Source organism: Micropterus dolomieu, unplaced genomic scaffold, assembly GCF_021292245.1.
Source record: "Micropterus dolomieu isolate WLL.071019.BEF.003 ecotype Adirondacks unplaced genomic scaffold, ASM2129224v1 contig_6945, whole genome shotgun sequence".
Classification (NCBI taxonomy): Eukaryota; Metazoa; Chordata; class Actinopteri; order Centrarchiformes; family Centrarchidae; genus Micropterus; species Micropterus dolomieu.
The window spans coordinates 904-18,236 of record NW_025735934.1 but is presented as its reverse complement, the minus strand read 5'-3'; the positions used below and the strand labels follow the sequence as shown (position 1 = coordinate 18,236).

The 17,333-nt window shown below is 40.1% G+C and overlaps 1 protein-coding gene across 1 annotated transcript; it reads left to right on the top strand.

Moving 5' to 3' along the window:
• Positions 1-4,789: 4,789 nt before the first annotated feature.
• Positions 4,790-16,234, top strand: LOC123964937 (60 kDa lysophospholipase-like; the record flags this gene model as incomplete). Its single annotated transcript, XM_046041586.1, has 10 exons — positions 4,790-5,229; positions 7,538-7,664; positions 10,343-10,454; positions 10,655-10,780; positions 10,891-10,974; positions 11,768-11,894; positions 11,981-12,093; positions 15,385-15,570; positions 15,661-15,774; positions 16,109-16,234. Coding segments are annotated over exons 1-10 (1,365 nt in total), but the record flags the coding sequence as incomplete, so codon positions are not given.
• Positions 16,235-17,333: the final 1,099 nt, after the last annotated feature.

Below are 17,333 nucleotides of genomic sequence, written 5' to 3'. Positions count from 1 at the left end.
CTGTGGATCTGACGGGCAAGTATATTTGTGTGTCATCAGCATAAATATGAAAAGAAATGCCATGTTTATGGATAATATGTCCAAGGGGAAGCAGATACAAGGAAAACAAAATGGGTCCTAAGACCGACCCCTGAGGCACACCATATTTAACTGGACAGAACGAAGAGACATAGTTGTTTACAGACACGCAAAACTTCCGATTTGACAGGTAGGATGAAAACCATTCTAGGGCAGTACCAGAGATCCCCACCCAGTGCCTCAGTCTGTCATGATGTTTTGATCAATGGTGTCAAAAGCAGCGCTAAGGTCCAGAAGTACCAGGACTGAGCACATACCTTCATCAGCAGACATTAAAAGGTTATTGGTGACTTTAAGCAGGGCAGTCTCAGTGCTGTGGTACTTCCTGAAACCAGATTGAAACTTTTCAAATATTTTATTTTCCAGTACAGTGAGCAGCTGTTTGGACACAATTCTTTCTAGAATCTTTGCAATAAAAGGGAGTTTTGAAATTGGTCTAAAATTATGTGGGAGGGAGGGATCTAAACCAGGTTTCTTTAAAAGTGGGTTCATGTAAGCTGTTTTAAAATAATCAGGGACACAACCAGTAGATAGGGAGCTGTTGAAAACAGAGATCAAATGGGGCCCAGCAGAATCTGTTACTTTCAGTAAAAACTTTGTAGGTATTACATCAAGTGGGCTGGAGGACACTCATTTGTGATACTGTTTTTGAAAGCTCAGCCAAGTCGATGGGATAAAACTGGTTAAAACTCTCTTGTTGCTGGTGAGGAACCTCTGAGTAAGAGGCCACGGGGGTAATAGAGGTTCTGATTGACACCACCTTATTGGTAAAATAAGATAAAAACAATTCACAGTCATCATTACTTCTAGCTGAGGCACAAGGAGGGGTTGGGTTTACCAGCTGATCCACAGTCTTAAACAGAAACCTGGGATTGTGTTTATGTGTAGTAATGAGTTCAGAAAAAAATAGTGTGTTCTCGCATCCTTAACCATGTTATTGTAGTTAATTAATAAATCAATCTTACTTGAAAGTGATCTCATATTGAAGAGAGCCATTTTAAATGACTTTGTTCTGGGTGCTGGAGTTGGTGCAGTTGTCCTAATCCTTAAGAGATTACTATTATTTCTGTGTGGGATGTGCACATTTCGGTTTACTGGTCTATATGTGATGACAGGAATAGAAGTCTTTGGAACAGCGCTGGGAGCAGACTGCTTTACATGCCAGCAGGTGGAGACAGTTGTTTGTGGCAGTGAGGCAGATATCTGTTCAGTGAGCGGTGGTGTGTCCAGGTGTGCTGCATGAATGATTAGTCATTCACGTAAGTCATGTGTGGACCGCACCACATGCTGTATGTGAGCAGCTAACATTTCTGAGCCCTGTTTGTTTGGGTGAAGTCCGGCTGTCTTAAAAAGAGACATTCTTTGCCAGAAAATATTAAAATTATCCACATAACACACACGGTGAGCCCTGCAGGCGGACTGGAGCCAGTCGTGGAGGCCACGAAATGTATAATAGGCGTTTAAAAAATTACAGTCAGAACCTAGACACAGCTGCAAATCACCAAAATAATTATTACAGGGTCGGACTATGACTTTGCAAACATATGTCCATGAGTGTCTTATCGGTTTCATCCGTATTTTCATCTTCAGTTATTGCCACCGGCATTTTGTCCCTATCAAGTTACAGCTGAATAAATAGCCTATATTTAAAAATCAAATGTAACATACAGTACAGGATTTCAGCACTTAATCTGTTAAATGACAAATGAGACTATACTGAATAAAATGTAACTCCGCTCCTGGTTTTTAAGATAAATGTCATGTTGCGTGTTGGCACACACTCAAATTTCTAGTGTCACTGTGTAAAATGGAGGCTCTGCTCTTTATTTACCCGTTGCCATGGTGAATCATAGCATTGGAGATCCATTGATGATAGCTCAGAGTGAACATACTGTGAGTTGATTGAACTAATTCTGATCAACTGTTTAGGAATCAAACTCTTAAGTTTCCCGTCTCAGGCTTAATCAACTCAGACCTCAGGGTTATGCTTAGAGTTTGTTAAACAGGGCCCAGCTATTTTAATTTTGCCTTATTTGACTGCAAAGCACATTTCTGTAAAGGTCATGATTAGACAATGTTGTGGAAATCGTCTGTAAACACCCAACACATAATTAAATAATACACAAAACAGTGCCGGGTTGAAGATTGAAATATATTGTACAATAGAGACTTTGTTCTTACCACAAGAGAAAGTCAGGGTGTGTCTCTCTGTTGCTCAACACAGTAAACTTTTTATAGCAAACAGGACAAAATCTTCATTCTGATTGGACATCTGCCAGCCCATCTACTGTCTATCTGTGCTATCAGAAGAACATAACATACTACAATTATGCTGACATAACTGTATAACAAGTACAATTTCATGGTATTTTCAGGTTCTTTGTGGGGCCTCAGTATGCATCAGGAACACAAATGGACAACAGCATATGGCAGAGACAGATATTCTAAACTCAAACTGTTTCTTAATTTAAACAGAGAAGAGCACATGAAAGTTTTATGGTTATGAATAAATGATAAAACCAGGTTCATAACTTTATTTCACAACAATGTTAAAAGCCTATTCCAAAACTTGTTTAAAAGATTTAATTCAGAGTAGCAGTTTTTTCATGAATGTCTGTAGGAGTTGGAAGCCATCCGTGATGCCCTGACTCCCCCATTGGCATGTGCTGCTGCTAAGCTTGGAGACATAGAGGCCTTAGAAGCCCTGAAGGAAATGGTAAGCCACCTAACAATCTCTACCACACATATGTGCAGTTGCTAATCATTACCTGTTTTTGAATGTAATACACTGTCACACTCACCCCCTCGGATTATCATTGTTTGTTGCTGGAAAGATGTTGTATAAAGGAAATATTCTATGGGCTTATATTGATCATGTTTGTCATGTGGGGTCTGCGCACACAAGTGAACCTTTCACTCTGATGGTTCACCAGCATTTCCAGGGTCAATCTTCCAGTATTCAAAACCAAACAAAACATGAGGCCAGACTGGTAAGGCAGGTCTGGAGTTGCCTCAGCGGTCACATGTACATGTTTGTATCTGGCTTGACTTGTGTGCAGTTGCTGCTTGGACTACCCTCCAGTTTCTAAGGACACATTGAAAGTACTATCTTGATAATCCTTACACTCAGATAAAAGCTTGGCAATGAAATTGGGCTCAGTGGTTGTTTAATACATTTTTCCTGACCCTTTTATTAAGTCTTTTCCAGTTTAATTTTCATTTATCCCCGTACTTCTCATTTCTTTGGCTATTGCCTCTGGTCTACAAGTTCTGGCGAACAGTAATAAATAAGGCTGCAGAAAGTACACTGTTTATTAAAGGATAAGGCTAGTGATACTCAATATTTCTGTTATTGTCAACACATTCCATAAAAAAATGCAAGTCCGTCTCACAGTGCTTCCCTACACTAGTGAGTATTTCTAACAGCAGGGAGATGTATGTGGGAAGGATGAATTGTGAACTAGAGTGCTCAGGCTCATTGTAATGGAGAAACATGTTGCCCAGTGCAACTTTGAAAAATAATGGAGGTCAATGTCACAGAGGGAAAAGTTATATCAGGCTCTGGCCTCACAGATAATACTTCAATCAATTCAGTGTTGAAATTTAAATTCATCCTCAGGACTGCACAAATGAAAAGAATTTATTTCTGTCTATCATCTTATAATTTTTGTATATAGTTTTTGTAGCATAAAGGGAACTACAAACTAACAACCCTGTTGTAATATGATGAATAAATTTACCTTGTTTTATGGAGCTTTTCATTTTAGCATTGTTTTTAGCTCATATTTTGTTTCATAAACTTCACTCTCGTCGATACTTTACTCTTTAGTTTTTTCTCTGGATTCTGGAGGCCAAACTTTTTTAAAGATAAAGAACTCACATTGCATCAACCCTCCCCCCATACATTTGACCAATTTTAAAATATAGGGCCTAATAGTATTGATAACTAATTCATAATTCATGCATTCAATGGTGCAAATTTTATTTGGCAGATTAGATGCATCTACGACATATTGCTGCCCTCCATTCTTTGCTGTTCACATCTTTGTCAATGTCAACTGTCTACATTATCTTATATAGTCCAGTATTATGTAGATATTCCATCAATTTCTACATTTTGTTCCAGCTATATGTAGATTAAAGGCAGTTGCTCCAATTTCCTCCTTTGACGAGAGTAGCCTAGTTTTTGCAATGGACTAGTACATGCTTTGCTGTTTCTTTGTCTCCACATTAACAATTTCCATCAGGATGTTTACCAATCAAAGCCAGCCCACTCCTCAGCCCATAGTGCCCAAACCTCAATCTGCATATAGCTAATGCATCTCTTCTCTTGCATTTAAAAGTACATTTTTCTTTCTCTACGATTCTGTACTGAAAAACCTGACTTTCATTAACCATGAATTTGGCCACATTTCTTTAACTAACCTATTTATTTTTTCTGTGTAATCTAGTGACCCATCTGCCTCCTCAATCCCCTCCACACTATGCATGAACTCAAAACCCCACCTCGTGAAATCTACACAATGCCTGTAAAATATTTCCACAAGTAAATCAGCAGGGGATATTTGCTGTGACACTGTCCATAAAGTCTGCTGCACTTGAGGCCACACCCAGATCACTAACGTCAGACTGGATAGTATCCATCGGCAGTCCAAGAACACATTTATGAAGAGCATCCTCAATGAGGAGGAGTCAAGTACTGAAGGTGACGTTAAACTCTAATTAAAACTACGATTCTGTTCTCCGTGTACTGCATCACGTGGTTACAATGGCGGCTGCTTTTCTATATATAAGACTTGGGAAACGGTTCTGTGTTTCAGGGAGCGTATAACGTTAGCACTTGAAGACAACCGTGTTTTAAACACGGTTTTAAGAGAGCCCCGCCTCAGCGGTACTTCATCATGGCGGACTCCAGCGTCAACAGCCTGACATCCCTTGCCCGTGCGTTGTCACAATCAAAACTGGATCAGATAGAAAGTAATGATGTCAGCCCTCCACGAAGTATTCAGCTTCATCCGTGCCGAAGGAGAAAGTTGACGAGCTGCGCCTCAATTGAGTCCCTTGAGCAGGCGACTTCACCTTCCGCCATCGAGGCGCGAGTCCTGGTTATTAACACCGGAGGAACCATCGGGATGACCCTTCACGACAACGGTAGCTATGGCTAACTGGCAATTGTTTTACCTGTCCGGTCCCCTGGAGCAGCTGCAGCGTGGCAGCTCGCCAGCAGAATTAACGATAGGTAGCTTGATTTAGAAATGTTAGCGCACGTTGCTTTAATGTTACTGTGCGCCTGAGGCATGGCGTGAGCCCCACGTGACAACAACATACACGTGCATCCTAAAATAGTCCTGCACACAGCCACAGCTAGCTTATATTCGTTTGCAAGCTAAATGAAACGTTGTGTTTGGTGTAACTTACACATCAGCTGACTCTCCTTGACACCTGAAGCCAAATGTTAAACGGACCGTCATGTCAGTGATAAGCAGAACCAGAACATTTATCTCTTTTAATAAGAAACCCACACTGGAGACAACCAGCTGAAATTAATTTAAGTTTGATGAATTTTGGTGGCACTACTGTACTGCTGCCCCCGCATAATGCAAGTTAGTTGGAGCAACATCAGAGGTTCTCTCTCAATGAATAACTAGATGTTGACATGACATTGGGGAACTGGAGCATGTACAGTCAAAATAACATTCAAAGGTCCTACCAGCTAGTACAAGTACAAGCTAGGACAAAATATTTCTACCAATGTTTCACTTCCTGTATTAAAATATATTTTATGTACTTTGTAGCATGAATCAGTAATAATAAAAACATTTATTTATAGAGCACTTAACAAAACAAAGTGCTGGCAGGGACAAGGATTAAATCAAATACCACAATAAATGATAAAATAATTATAATGACATGAAAATAAAAACATTAATATATATGCAGAAGAAGGAAGAGATAAAACTAGAAAGTAAGACATTAAAATGAACAGGTGGCTCAGATAAAAATTGGGATATGCTTTTTGATAAATGATACTTAAAAGAAGACAACGACTCTGACAGCCTAATTTTGTTGGGCAGGTCATTCAGAGCCTCGGGGGCCCTGACAGCAAAAGCTCTGGACTCGGGGAGAGACAGGAAACCCATGCCTGAAGATTTCTTAAGGCTCATAAGAAATTAAAAGATCCAAAATATAATCTGTAGCCAGGTCATGGAGAGCCTTAAAAGTAATCAATAACATCTTAAAATCAATCCTAAAACAGGCCGGAAGCCAATGATAAGAGGCTAAAACAGGTATGATGTTATCATACCTCTTGGTTCTGCTTAGAAACTCTCCCCATAAAGCAGCGTTGCTTTGACAATGCTATATAATAAAATGTTATTAAATAGATTGTCACTAAATTGGATTAAATGGGGCTAATTCACACTTTACACTGCGTGAATGTGGATATGTAGGTCCATTAGCCTATCTGCACACATGGTGTCTCACATTTGTGATGTTTAAAGACTGTGATCATCCATTTTCTTTCCAGGGATGATCGTGTCATTCCTTCAGTCTTCCAGTTTAACACCTCAGAGTTCAGAGTGAAATATCTTGAACAGCGGGTCCTGGAATTTTTAAAATACATGACCAAACCTATTCTAAGTCCCAGTTACAGAAACATGCCTTGAGTCTACTTTGGACCTGTTTACTTTGTGTGCTCTAGGGTTATGATTGCACAGCCATTCCTCCCTTTATTGTTACTCTTATTAAAGTCCTCCTATCTTTCTGTCAACTGTTGACTTCTTCAGAGCTGATGGTCATGTGGCTGTCGTCCGCCACGTGTCGTCTCTCATTTAAATTGTTGTGAAGTATTTTTGCTGCTGTTCATTTAGAGTGCACAGAGCCACAGCTCCTCTACAGCAGTGGTTCTCAAACTTTTTCACATCAAGGACCCCTAAGCTGACACAAATTACACCACAGAACCCTATTTAAAGGGAGTTTTGCTGTTAAATGAAACCAATGACCAAAATAGTCATACATTCTGTCGTTGTGTTACCGTGTGGATTGAATTATAGTAGTATAGTAAGTAAACGATTCCTCTTTTTGCTGTAGACCCCATGGAACACCCTCAAAGACCCTGGGGGCCCCCAGACCCATTTTAAGAACCACTGCTCTACAGCAGCATTGGTGCTGTGCCCTGCATATTCAGTTATGCACTTTTTATAATAGATTTTAGAAATGTACCTATTTCAATAGACTAAAAACTATGAATTCAGTGCCATTTATGTTATGAATCATATCATAAATGGATTTTTCAGCCTGTGGAACAATTACATTACTTACATTCACCACAAGGGTTCAGTATGGGCCTATCGTATGGTGTTGGAAAACCCCAATACAATTCAGTCAACTGTCAACCCACAGAGAGCAAGCTATGAAATATTTCAATAATTTGTTTTTTTTCTATTTTGGAAACCATCAGTGCTTGCACCAAAAGCCAATGCTTTCGGGAAGAGCTTGTGCAAGTTGCCTATCCTACACGATGAGACGTATGCCCAGCTCACCAGCCTGTATGACTACTATTCATCTGAGAACACCTTGGTCCTGCCGTAAGTGCACCCAGAATTCCTCCTTGCTCAGTGAACACATAGCTATAACTTTATTCAGAAGAATTTAAATAACCTACACACTCATCAACACTCAACACACATGCTCTTGTCCACAGTGTAAGGATTCAAGCACTTTACTAAATGTGCAATATTTGCAGTCTTATAGATGCTTTAAAAACCTTTTTGTTTACACTTAAAATCAACCGTATTTACCAGTTTTACATCCATCTTGATATTTAAAGTTAAAATTTAATTTTCTGGTACTTGGAAGATTATCATGTGAGCATCATGTAAGGTCAGTGGTAGCAGTGTACAGTAACAACAAAGGTGATTGTCATTTGCAAATTTAAGATGTTCACTTATATAAATTTTAAGATTCCCATGCAGTGTATTCTTCATTTTCCATATACTTGTATTATTGCATAATAAAGCCTAACATAATAAAAAGTCCATCACCCGAACACCTAAGGAAGCCAATCATATTCCATTTAACCTAAAGACAACACATCTTCAAAGTGAGAAAATTCTTCTAATGTAAAGTTATTGTTCTGAATCACATAGTTTCCATTGTGAGAGGATTATAATAAAATATATGCTTGTCAGATCTTTTTGCAAGGTAGGTTAGATGTACACTGCACCTTATAATCATATAATTTAATCATTATATAAGAATACAGTTGGTGCTATAGGCTTCATACAGGGCAAGCTACATTTCATATCAGAAAAAGCAGAGACTGAATGGAAACCACTCACTCAGAAAAGTAATGGTGTTCATGACAAACTCCTTTTGTTGCAGGAAGCCAACGGCCCATTCTGACCATCTATTTCACGGGTGCTGTAGTACTGGTAGCATTGTTTGTGTCTGCACTGCGCTTGGACTGGTTTGATGTCTCTGCTGTCCGTAAGACTGAATGTTAGGGCATGCTTGCCTGGCAGGAAATGCATGCCGACACGGCCTTTGGCAATACGAGAAAAAAGCACCAGAAAGTCTGCTGAGTGGCAGGGTGGAGCGGGATGTATGGTTTAGATAAGGGATCCGTACATCAGATGGTGATAGACGGTTTTTGAAAGCCTTTAGGTTGAGGGTATGTGAGCAGTTTGGCATCTGTTTGTTAGGCTGTTCAGTTTTACTGTCTTCAACCTCGCACATTTAGCAACTACACTAGAGCTCCCTGTTAGTTAAATAGCTGCTTGGTAAATGTCTTAAATATTAGCAATGAGTTTGTTTTGACTAATATTAAACATCTGTTAACATAATATTAAAATTTTGTTTTAACATGAATATGTGAGCATGTTCTTTTTTCAATTTCCTTTTTTTTTTTTATGTGTTCAGCACAATTTACGTTTTAATATTTGCTCATCCTTGAGTCGGCATAGTGTTAATTTCAACTGAAAGAGGCTCATATGCAAGTCTAATGAGCATATGGTTGATGATATGCTCAGCCTGTGTTGAAGTAGGGAATTAGTTTATTGATTTATTGAAAAGCTTTATTCATGTGATGTTGAGGCAGCGCCACAAGGCCATTGCCCCCCACTTCCAGCCCTTCTCTTCTTCACATCTTGAGTCCTCAATCATGCACACATGTATACATATATACACACACTTATATACACAGAGACATTTATTATTCTTAAGCTATCTTAGCATGGGTATGCTAATGTGGACCTTTCTACACCTTAGGGTACACTGCCAGATAGATGAATAATTGGTGATTTGAATAGTGTTTTCTTGTGGCACTTTGGCCTCAAGATTATCACTAACATATGTTCTAGGGTCGTGTGTGGACTTAAGGCTAATTAGAAGAGTGTCTGTAGGACCCCTGGTTGGGTGGACTGGGGCTTGCTTGCTGGATCTTCTCCCTGCTGTTCCATTCAGCTCCTATCTCTGTGTTATAAGGCAGCCCTATGGAAATGTGGGGGGGTGTCCCACTCTGTTTCTTTAAAGGGAAGATTAAAAAAAAAAAAACCTTTCCATGGCTGTTAAGCCAGTCACGCTGCCTTATGCGGGGCGTCGCAGGTGGGACCGTGGGACGCCTGCGTTAAACTCCACTTCAAGGCGACATAAATATGTATACATACAGGCTTTGCTACACCCTTGTAATTGGAATGAAAAAGAAACACAGGCTTTTGCTGTAACCTGGAATGACTCACCAAATTAACCCTCAAGATATATCAAATCACCCTCCTTATGTCGCTCAACTTTGCCTGTATTTACATTACACAGTGGTAAAACTCCACAGAACATTTACTGTGGAAAGGAAAAATGGCTCATTTTAAAGTGCTGCTCTCTAACCGTATGCCTACCATGCCCCTCCCTTTTACGCTTCCAGAATATTCTCTCTGTGTCTGAAACAGGTTTTGGCATCCTGCTGCCAAGACAGAAGGCCCAGCGAAATAGACTTTGTCTCGCTTCATAAAGTCAGCTTGGTTTTTAGCATTTCCCCCTATCCTTCCTTAAACTCACTTCTCACATTTAACCAGGACTTGATCCAACTTTGTTAAATGAGCAAAATGAAGACTAACAATCATTTGTCATAGCGAAGATAATGAAACCAGTGATTCATTTTGGGTTGTTTGTCCTGTTTTGGTTTTTGTATGTATGATAATTACGTGTGTTTGTGTGTGTGTGTGTGTATGTGTATAATGACAGACTCATAGAAACTTCTCTCTGTCCCCAGGCTGAGTAAAGACAATAAGAGGATAATCTACACAATATTAGAGTACAGCCCTTTGCTAGACTCCTCCAATATGACCACAGACGACTGGGGTAGAATTGGAATGGACATTGAGGTACTTGCTTCTGGATCCATTTCAGTGTTAGGGTGTTGATGACCCCATTCCTCAATAAACATCACATGATTTATGCTTTTAAAAGCAATGATATTCCCATTGCTCATAAATTACAATACATAATATTACATTATAGTTGTATTTATGTTGCCATCTAAAATTATCCATATCATGTGGCCTTTTTTCTTGTCTGACTCCAGAAAAACTACGAAGACTTTGATGGTTTTGTGATCCTTCATGGCACAGACACTATGGCTTACACAGCCTCTGCCCTGTCCTTCATGTGTGAACATTTGGGCAAACCAATCATTCTCACTGGCTCGCAGGTAGGAGCTGCTGTCCTCTAGCAAACAAAAAGACAAAATGTGTATGCAGCATTTTAAAGTATTAACTGCCATTTCAAGATAAGACGTTAGATAAGATGTTCTGTCTTCAGGTACCTATCTATGAGATGAGGAATGATGGCAGAGACAACCTGCTGGGAGCGCTGCTGATTGCTGGCCAGTTTGTCATTCCTGAGGTGAGGAAATGGAGATTGGACATAAATGCTACTCACCCACATGATATTAGATAATCAGAGAAATTTAGTAGCCTCAAATAACTAAAGTCAATCATCGCTCTATTTGTGAATGTGAGAGAAACCAAGGAATTATGAGACTCTCCAAATGATCAGAGTAGTTTTATTACGTCAGTGCTTTTGTCCTCAAGGGGAAACTTATCACACATGAAACATTATTATTTTATTATAAAACACATAGCATTACCTCAAGTGACTACATGAAATCTATAGTATGTTTAGCCATCACCAAAAACATCATCAGCTCCCAGTAGTTAAATGGGGAAATAATCACCAGAGTCATCATTATGAAGATGTTATATGTGGTGTTAATAAATGATCAAATTAATTGTAAACTACTTCATGAAAATGAGTAACCCTATAATGTTATAAACCTGTATATTTGTTCATGTGTGGAGTAAACACGCCGTTCTCTGCAAAGACAGGTGTCAACACTGTTTAACAAAAGCTCTCCTGAACGACTTGTCTGATGAGAATGCTTTCTAACGACAATGTTTCGCAATACTGAACAACACCAGAACAGGAAGAACACTGAAAAGCGCTGTCTACGTCTGTCTATGTTGACATAGGTATATGTTGTCAGACAGACATTTAGTAATGAGTTCAGATAAAGCGATTCCATCTTTAGATGTGTATGCAGGTTTCCATCCATGTATATGTTAAGTTCTGTGCTGTCAAAGGGATTTTGTTTCAGTAGAAGAGCAACTGCATTAAATAAATCTTTGTGTCCATTCAGGTGTGTCTGTATTTCTACAACAAACTCTACAGAGGGAACCGTGTGACCAAGGTGGATGCTGGGAGTTTTAACGCATTCTCCTCTCCTAACTTGGCTCCTCTGGCCACTGCTGAAGTGGATATTACAAGTAAGCCAGTAGTGTAATCTGTCACTTTTCTTCAAATGTCCAGAAGAGTCTTTTAAAATGTCTGTTTTCTCCATATTTTCCTTTAGTCAACTGGGATACAGTGTGGAGGGCAAACACCACAGCAAAGTTTCAAGTCAGCACTGAGCTGAACAGGAATGTAGGCCTGCTCAGGCTGTTCCCAGGAATCACTGCTGCTACTGTAAGTCGCTCAGCCCCCGAGCAGAGCCTCTGTCTTTGTCATAGTCACCTAATGTCCAGAGGTCCTTCCTCTTTGGTTGATGTTACATACAACAGAATAATTAATAGGTGGGTTTTTTGTTTTTGGAAAATAATTTAGCAGCTCATTATTTCAGTAATGACAGAAGAAAAATCTCAATCAAATCACCATTTGCCTTCAAAACAGCATCAATTCTTCTAGGTACACTTGCACATAGTTTTTGAAGGAACTCTGCAGGTAGGTTGGCCCAAACATCCTGGTGAACTACCCATAGTTCTTCTGTTGATTTAGTCACCTCTCTCTTCATGAATTCCCAAACGGACTTGATGGTGTTGAGATCAGGCCTCTGTGGGGGCCATACCATCACTTCCAGGGCTCCTTGTTCTTCTTTACTCTGAAGATAGACTTTTGCTGTATGTTTGGGTTGTTATCATGCTGCAGAAATAAGTTTGGGCCAATCAGATGCCTTCCTGATGCTATTTCATGATTGAATAAGCATCTGCCTGTACAGCATTGAGGATACCGTTAATTCTAACCAAATCCCCAACTCTGGTTGCAGAAATGCAGCCCCAAACTTGCAAGGAACCTCCACCACCATGCTTCACTGGTGCCTGCAGACACTCATTCTTGTACCGCTGTCTAGCCCTTATGCAGCCAAATATTTAAAATTTGAAGTTATATAAGTCTATGCATTTCTCACTGCATTGGACAGCATACATTAGACTGCTTTCCTTGTGTTTGGGTGTGTGGTCTTTAGGGTGAAGCAGGCTCCTGTCCTCTTTTAATGTGTACGGCACAGTCCAAGAAGGCCAAATTGTTGTTGCTGATATCCTCTCATGTGAACTTGATGTTACTGTCCACAGAGGTGATACTGTATGTTCTGTGAGGGCTTGCACTTCCTTGGTTTTAATTTCAACCTATGTGTTGTCCACATATCTGTACCCATGACTCTGTGCTGTTTCTCTAAAGGAGTTCAGGGCTCTGCTTTCATTGCACAGCCATGCTTCTGTATGTAGAATCCCCCGTTGTAGTGGAAATAGGTGGTGTTCAGACAGAGGTCCAGCAGTCTGGCCTGAGTGTTCAAGGTGTTGTCTTGTAGCAATCATGTCCTTTTCTGCTGCCTCCATGGTAGGGATACATGTGCACATGGAGGTCACATCATCTGGGTCCAGTTTCAGTCCAAGATTATTCCAGCTTTGTGTCCATTCACAAAAATTTAGGCTGTCTCGGGTTAAACCGCTATCCTTGTTACGAGCACCACATCGCTCGTTACAACAGCCAAGCTAACGAACCATCACCGATAGCAGTAGCCATCACCTTGATAATGACCTCCGTAGCAGTCAGTCAGTCAGAACTGAAGAAACCCCTCGGATAAGACGCAAAATGTCTATGTCAGGTATCTTCAACCAAGTCTACTTGCCCTTGATTTTAACCTTCTTTGGATAACTATGACCTAGACGCCTGCAAATCTTCACAGACCTCCTACGCTGCTGTTTCAGTTTATGATTGTGTTTCAACCTAAATATTGAATTGGTGATCATGAGCACCTAGGGCTGGGCAATAAAACTGATAATTATCACAATATATTTTTCCTCAGTAACAACATAATAAATGTTTTGATGTAATTCATTTAAATCACAAACAAATTAGAACTTTTAGAAATTTTTCTATTAAGATATTTATTTTGTTGTTGAGTTAAGGGACTGAATTCGGATTTTACTTAATTTTACTCATGCATATTTATTGAAAAAAGATTTTATCCTAATTGTTTTGAATGTTCTACCTTTAGATTTGTTAAGTGATCCACTGTTTGGCATCAAGTGTTTGTTAAATGTTCTGACTATAAAGAATAGTTTAAAACCAAAATTAACCATCTGGTTTTTTCACATTTCACTCAGGAGCACAAATCAGCCTTTAAACTAAAAAGAAATAATGATTTGACATTTATTGTGATAATTATCGTCATCGAATGATATGAATTTATTTTAGCATGATAACATTTTTGACCATATCGCCCTGCTCTACATACACCTGATGATATGCATAATCCCTGACTTTGTGCAAGTGTACCTAGAGGAACTGATGCTGTTTTGAGGGCAAAGACTGGTCACACCGAATATTGCTTTTGATTTAGATTTTTTTTCTGTTTACTCACTTTGTATTTTAACTGATAAATGTAATATATATGCACATGTCTAGTTTTGAAAGAACTCCTGGACAGTGCTGTGTTCGCATAAACATAAGGTTCATTTTATCTGACAAGTATAATCTGATGTCATTCCATTATTTGTGGGTAATTATACAGATTCAACACTAAATTATATTTAGTCAAATGATGAAAAATGTAACCCACATGGTGCAAATCTTTAAGTCAAGAATGTTTCCCAGGTGTGTGTTCTCAGTGGATTAATATGTAATTAAATATATGTTCTTCAAAGGTAACTGACTCCTCAAAACTGTTTTGTCTAACTGCAATAAAATATAGTTAACTTTAATTTAATTGTGCTGTTACCCATCTTCTATTACCTTCCCGGTCATGTAAACTGCCATCAAAGCTCAGCCCAGAGAAGATGAAAAAGCCTTATGGGCCATGACCAATCACCCTGTAAAGAGGCAGGATTGGCATAGATACTGTAACATTTAGCTGCACCTCCCCCTGCAGAGGCAGCTGGGAGAGTGACTTTACTGTCTCAATCTGCTCCCACTGCCCAGCTCGGCTATCAAGACTTCCTTACAGCGTTTAACTGCCTTTATGAGGCACCACTTTGATTAGGCACCAGGCCCTCGTGTGCCCACTGCCTCTGCTGTATGACAGCTACACTGGTAATCTGCTTCAAACATTTCTTGTCAAACTGCTTATTACATCAGAAAAATAGCGCCGGAACTTGGCACTTCTAATGTCACCTTCTTCTCACATTTCATGGAAACTGACCTTGGTCTTGCCAAGTGACTTTATGCTTGCTAACACCTTCAGATTAATTGCCCTCCTTCCTGCCATTTCAGTCATCTGCCATTCTAATCATATGCCATGCCTAATGGTGTGGTATAGGGCCCCACTGGCGCCAGCCAACCAGTGACTGAGATACTGGTTGCATAGATGGCACCAGATGGGCTTTTAGTAGAGTGGATGGACTCAGGCATTGGAGTAAAAGATGCTGCAGGAAAAATGACATGGAATACTAATTCCTCAGTTTGATTAAACACAGTTGAGCAGCCTGTTGGCCATACATTTTGGGAGTTTGTAATGTGAGTCCTTGGTATATCTGTGTCCAGGTGAGGGCTTTCCTCCAGCCGCCCATGCAGGGTGTGGTCCTGGAGACCTACGGCAGTGGAAATGCCCCTGATAACCGTCCTGACCTGTTAGAGGAGCTGAAGAAGGCCACTGACTCTGGGGTCATCATCATCAACTGCACCCAGTGTCTGAGGGGGACTGTGTCTGCATCTTACGCCACCGGCAAAGTACATCCAATCGTGACCCACTTTTACTACATTTTGACATTTTTGACTTTTGAGAATCAATCAAATCACCCACTCCCTATGACTTCTCAGGTGTTAATGGATGCAGGGCTGATAGCTGGTAGAGACATGACTCCAGAGGCTGCCCTATCAAAGCTGTCTTACGTATTGGCCAAGAAAGAGCTTGATCTAGCTGCCAAGAAAAAGGTTGGTGTCTATGTTCAGAAGTGAGATAAACACTTTCTTTTATTCTCCATAGAGAGGCTTTTTAGAGTAACAGGACATCAATAGAGATGATGATGATGATGATAATAACAACAACAATGGGGTGTGGTGATGGAGCAGTGGATAAGACACATGCCTCTGGTGTGAGACACCAATGTGTCCCTGAGCACGTCACTTAACCCCTAGTTGCTCCAGAGGCATGCGACCTCTGACATATATGGCAATTGTAAGTTGCTTTGGAAAAAAGCCTCAGCTAAATGAATAAATGTAAATAAGAAAAAAGTGAACAGCTGTGTTTGTATGTGACACTATCCAGATGATGGCTCAGAACCTGCGAGGTGAGATGAGTGCTGACTTAGCAGGAGCCAAGCTCTGTCTGAGCGACAGCCGTTTCATCCAGGTCATTGCCAAGTCTCTGAGCATCAGCTGCAAGGAGGTGAGGGCACCGTCTATACACAGACTTAAATAGTGTGGCCATCTGTTGCTTCACCAAACAGTTAACAAACCAGGGCCTTGTTTCAGAAAGGGGGTTTAGGGAAGCCTGAGATGAGGGAAAACTCTGGGTTTACCATTCCAGAAAGAGGGTTAAATGTGGGGTAAGCGATTCTAATCCAATACATGTATTTTTGTCAAATTAACAAATATCTCACGGTCTGCCCACGGACATTCTTGTACGCCTAGATATGCCATTACTGTGATGTTAGCTTTAGCAGCGAAAGCTGGAGCTGGCATGCTGGCTCTGGGACCATCTCGTCCTCTCAGCTTGTTCACAGCAGCAACTGTAACATTAGTTATATTACTTGCTGCATTGTTGTCCACTCTCTATCATGGTATTTGTCACGGTGTTGGATTTCTCCATAATCGCTTACTCCACCTTTAACTTAAACTCTGGCTAAGTTATTCCTATCATAGTTTTCATGTTGGAGATGATATGAATATTTCTGTGAACCTAACCTGCTCGCTGGCAGGTTTCTCTCTGACTCTTCCCCTCCTGCGCAGCCTGAAGCAGCTGTCTGACACTTATATACCCAATATTTAAAGCACATACAGAACGCATTCATTTGCAGATGTTCACATCTTTAGAAACCTCTACATCCTGGTTAGATATTAGTTTGTTACCCAAACATGATCTTTAACATGACAGAGACAGTGATTTCAGTGCACTGTCTCTGTGTAGTGTGTGTGGATTCTTCTTCAGCACAGAACAAAATCTACAGGCTACACTGTCCTTCACTGTGACTCTGTGGACATTAACGCAGCTGTCGGGTTGTCAACAGTTGCACTGAAACATTTAGCGTGGGCTACATTTCTGCAGTAATCACTGTTAAAATCAAACATCTATATGAAGCTGTAACTAATGAACAATCATTTGTGATGCTGTGATTTTAAAGTCAATTCTAAAACATATTGGGAGCCAGTGTAATGAAGCTAAAATAGGAGTAATGTGGTCATATTTCTTTGTTCTGGTTAAAAGCCTGGCAGCTGAGTTCTGGACAGTCTGGAGTCGATCAACAGATTTTTGGGTTAAACGGGTGAAAAGG